A 4938-nucleotide genomic window follows, 5' to 3' on the forward strand; every position below is an offset into this window, starting at 1 on the left:
AAAAAAAAAGAAAACCAATCAGAGAGGAAAATGGAGGAGAAGGGATTACAGCATGGCCATCCCCTACGGGTGATTTCTCTCTTTCTGTCTCTGTCTCTCCAGCGAGCACATGCACTCTATAGCAAAAATCTCAAAAAAAAAAAAAAGGGGTGGGGTGGGGAGCAGACTAAGACTTGACTACAGAGTAGGAGAACGTGATGTGATGATGGAAGCAGGGACTAGAGTGGTACGCTTTGAAGATGGAGGATGGAGGAAGCAGAAATATTCTGGCAGCCACTAGAGGCCAAAAGAGGCAAGGAAGTAGATTCACCTCTGGGAACCTCTAGAAGGAACCAGTCCTGCTGACTTTAGCCCAGTGAGATTGATTTTGGACCCCAGTCTTCAAAACCATAAAATACATTTATGTTGTTTTAAGCCACCATATTTGGGGCAATTTGTTGCAGAAGCAATAGGGATTGAATGCACGTGGTGTATTTAAGTCTGTTTTAAAACGCATTTATTAGAGAACCAGAGTCTCTAATCACGCCTCCAAATGGCTCTGATAGGTGCTTTCACCTCCTTATTGCTGGTAGCAGCAGTTTCTTCAGCTTCCTAGTCCTCTCTACCCTCTGGGATTGAAGTTAGAAACAGGAAGGGAAAGAAATGAATGGTGGATTCTGGAGAGAGCAGGGAGTTCTCTGTTTTCAGGGAGTTCTCTGTTTTGGCCCATATACTCTCCTTTTTAAACATATTTTTTGACAATTTCCTAGTGGCTAGGTAAATAGTAACTTAGTGTACTGAAAATCCTGAGAAGACTGACTAATTTAGGGGTTGGTGAAAGTGAGGAAATGTTGAGAAGAAATCAGAGAGGAGGTGGCATCTTACAGAAAAAAATTAAGATTTTGCTGGGATAAAAGGGAAGATCCAATGCAGAGGAAACAGCCCGCATGGAAGCATGGGAGTGCTAAATGCCAGACACACTGAGTAGGAAGGGGCAAGACAGCAAGAGGTGAGGCTGCAACAGCTGGGCCATTTATTCATTCATCCAAAAAAACTATTTGTCTGCTGTATGATAAGCACTGTGCTTCTGTCATTATGGAGTCCATAATCTGGGAAGACAAATGTTTAAATACATGAATTATAATTCAGTGAAACAAGGGCAAGCTTGAAGGTCAAGAGTCTGGACTTTATCATTTATCTTTTAAAGGAGAGGGATAAACAAAGAAGAGAGGTCAGAAAAGGTCAGGGCAATCTCCTAACTAGTTACATACTTCCTAAGAAACAACACCTTGAACAGTAAATGCCTGAAATACAGAAAAGTTAATAAATGGCCCATGAAACAATGAATAAAAGAAATGTTTCAACATATTTAAAATTAAATTTTTCTAAGTACCTTCACATCGTGGGCAATGCTCTTCCTTTCTAGAAGAATTTCAGTGAGGGATCGATGTGCTAGGAGACGCTTCATTGTGGTTTGCACAAGAAATTGGACAGCTTTGGGCACGTGAGCAAGACTGTTTAGGAGAAGAGAGGCATTTTCCATTCGGTAGTAGCAGATGGCGTCTATCTCCATTATAAACATGTCTTTGGTCACAACCTAGGCAGGAAAATAGTTTTGACAACAGACTTGATTCTTGGATTCCTTTCCCATGTGAAAATAGAGGAACTAAATGTATTCACAGGGAATTTTCTCAGAGTAAGATTATAGCAAGAAAAAAAAAAGAGTAGTCGGTCTATCCTTTATTCAAGATAGACATGTTTTGGGAAATTATGTGATTTTTATTAAATGCGCTAAAGATCAACCATTGCGAAGTCTTTTGCCCATTTAAAAATCAGATTGTTTGCTTTTTTTGTTGTGGACATGTTTGAATTATTCATATATTCTAGATACTAACCTCTTAGGAGATATGTAATTTGAAAATATTTTCTCCCATTTCATAGATTGTCTTTTCACCTTGTTGATTGTGTCCTTCGATGCACAAAACTTTTTAATGCTGAAATAGCCCATAGTTCTACTTTTCTTTCCTACTTTTGAGCATAAATAGTCATTTTGCCCTGGGCCAGAGTTGGTAGCTTGGCCATGAAAAATGTAGTGTTCAAAGCAGAAAAACGCTTGTTCAAAGCAAAAGCTCCCCAGGGTGGGAGAAGGGAAGAAAGAGAGAAAGTAAAAGCCATTATTTGACTCACCTCATGAAAGGGTACCTCCAAAGTTTGGAGACGCAGGTCAACCTTGTGGTAGGTATCCAGGCAGGGCAAAAAGAAGAAAAGACCTAGGAGGAGTAGGAGGAAGTAAGAGGTGAATAGCTAACATGAAGCCTATTTGGAATTCACCTTTTTGGGGTCAGGTTACATACTGCATTGATTTTCATAGTCTCCAACAACACACAGACCACTGGGCATTTGTACCTTCAACCCCTATAGCGTCCTTGTTGTGGCTAAGGTTACCATATGATTTATTGTTCAATCTGGGATACTTTTGAGGGTAAAAGGAGACCTCTATTACAATATTACACCTTATTCCAGGATAACAGGCATAAACAGGAATTAGCCCTACAATGAACTGTGTGGTCCCTTTAATCATAGTACTAGCTCCTCCAGATCTTGATTACATGTATGTTCCTTCACCAGAATTGAGCTGCCTAAGCAGTGCCATATGCACTATTGTTGGCCTTAGTGTCTGACTTACTGCCTTTTAAGTGCTCTATATAATTGTTTTTTGAAAACAATTTTGTTTCTAGAGCTAGCAACCTCTATGTGATATTTCTTAAAAGGTGAGCCATAGTTGGGACCAGCAGATGGCATAATGGTTACCTCGCTGGACTCCCACTTGGCTGACTGTTGTTCAAGTCCCAGACCTGAAGGCTTAAAACTCACACTGGGCACATGTGTGTGTGTGTGTGTGCCCAAAGGCCTGAGAAGAGAATGGAGGAAAAGGGATTGCAGTGTGGACATCCTCTATGGGGGGAGGGGAGGTATGATCACGCTTTTTCTCTATCTTTTTCTGTCTCTCTGGCAAGTGTACATCCCCTGTAGTAAAAAGTTTCTCTCTTAAAAAAAAAAAAGAGTCCCACTGATTAGAAATTCATGATATCAGCCTCTGGTTGACTAGTTCGTCCTCACCTACCCAATATAATGTACAAAGTACATTATATAATGTGCAGTAAACATTTGTAGGTGGATTTACTAAGAGCCCATTGAATGTGTGGGCTTCTGCAAAAGCCAGAGCCTTGTTGGGACCAGCAGCACCAAAGATGTATCTGGGGAGCCTCCTTACCAGTCCTTCTCTGCCCCAGTCCACAAGGTTCTCAAAAATTGGTGCCAGAGACCAGCAGTTGGCATAATGGCTATGTTGCTGGACTCCCATGTAGTCAACTGTGGTTCACGTCCTGGACCCGGTAGCTTAAAACTCAAGCCAGGAGCATGTGCGTGCGTGCCCAAGATCCTGAGAGGAGAATGGAGAAGGGATTGCAGCGTGGCTATCCGCCCTGGGGGGTGATTTCTCGCTTTCTATCTCTCTGTCTGGCGAGTGCCCGCGCCCTATAGCAAAAACCTCTCAAAAAAAAAAAAAATTAGTGCCAGAGGGCCCAGCAGGTCATGTGCAGTGGTTGGTGCACTGGACTCCCACATGGTCAGCCACAGTTCAAGTCCCAGACCTGGCGTCTTAATTTCTCATTTTCCCTTTCTCTCTGGTGAGCATTATGTGTCCTACAGCGAATTTAATAAATAAATAATTCCGTAAAAGAAAAAAAAAATAAACCGGTCCAGAGAAAGATAGTCTAAGTCCTAGAACTATAGGATCTGGTTCTCATCTATTGGTCTAAATCTTCAAACTCGAATTTGTGGCTCATAGACTGGTCTATTTTCTTTACCTGTTTCTGCAGATGTGGCCTGGAACTCAGACTCTCTCCCATAGATGCTCCTCCTCATTCCTTCCTGGCTGGCTTGGATCTCTAAACCCCAGTACTAGATGTTTCAGACTAACCATACTTCTGCCTGTGCTCCACAATCATCTTCGATCTCTAGACATCAATTCCATTGATTTTGAAGACTTAAGAGACAAGAGACTGTTATTTTCCCCCCTCGTTTTATTGATTCACAAAATACCTTAAACTAAAAATAGGGACAAAGCTAGAATCTAGTGACAAATGCATTGTAATTTTCTTCTGAAACATTTTTTAAAATTAATTGACATTCATTCCCTGAGTATCACCGTCATAGCACATACAAAATGTGATTTCCCATACAGAATATACTGCATAGTGGCTTAACCATACATGTTGTCAATAATTTTCCATTTCTAGTTTCATATGTATACATTTGTCTATATATTTTTTACCCTTATTTCTTACCCTCTACCATTTCCCACCCTCTTCCCACACTATCTCAGGTTTCTACAGCTGTTTTCCATTCCTCCTCCCTGACACATTTTATTGAGTCACAAAATTTCTTAAATAATCTAACTACTTCCAATAGCAAGTTCAGCTAGTATATACATATCTGTGAATACATGTCTGACTTTAGGAGTGAAACTCTAAGTAGAATGAATATACTAGAAGGGAACACCTGGCTGATGCTAGATAGCTTACTACAGTCATTATACAGATATTTTTAAATATGTTTTTTAATTTCAAGTAAAGTAGTTTTAGCTTTAATAAATCAAAGAAATGATAAGGAACTTTTTTTAAATGTTAAAGCCAAGAAACAGGTTAAGATTCTGTTCAAATAGTAGGTACATGAACCTATTGGCAGTTCAAGACAGGACAAAAATTCTTTTTTTTTTTTTGGAGAGATTTTCACTATAGGGCGCGTGCGCTCGCCAGACAGACAGAGAGAGACAGAGAGACAGAAAGCGAGAAATCACCCCCCAGGGGGGATGGTCACACTGCAATCCCTTCTCCTCCATTCTCCTCTCGGGATCTTGGGCATGCACGCACATGCGCCCAGCATGAGTTTTAAGCC

The 4938-nt window shown here is 40.7% G+C and overlaps 1 protein-coding gene across 1 annotated transcript in view; it reads right to left on the minus strand.

Annotated features, from left to right (window-relative positions):
* NPHS2 (NPHS2 stomatin family member, podocin) overlaps nt 1-4938 on the minus strand; it is a 35961-nt gene that overhangs the window by 4830 nt on the left and 26193 nt on the right. Inside the window, exons 9-10 of the mRNA XM_027767806.1 lie at nt 2167-2249; nt 1373-1576 (exon numbers count right to left, since the gene is read on the minus strand). Of these exons, the coding sequence (XP_027623607.1) occupies nt 1373-1576; nt 2167-2249 (287 nt within the window). The remainder of the gene's footprint in view (nt 1-1372; nt 1577-2166; nt 2250-4938) is intronic.

This window comes from Tupaia chinensis, unplaced genomic scaffold (genome assembly GCF_000334495.1).
Source record: "Tupaia chinensis unplaced genomic scaffold, TupChi_1.0 Scaffold000074_1, whole genome shotgun sequence".
Lineage (NCBI taxonomy): Eukaryota > Metazoa > Chordata > Mammalia > Scandentia > Tupaiidae > Tupaia > Tupaia belangeri.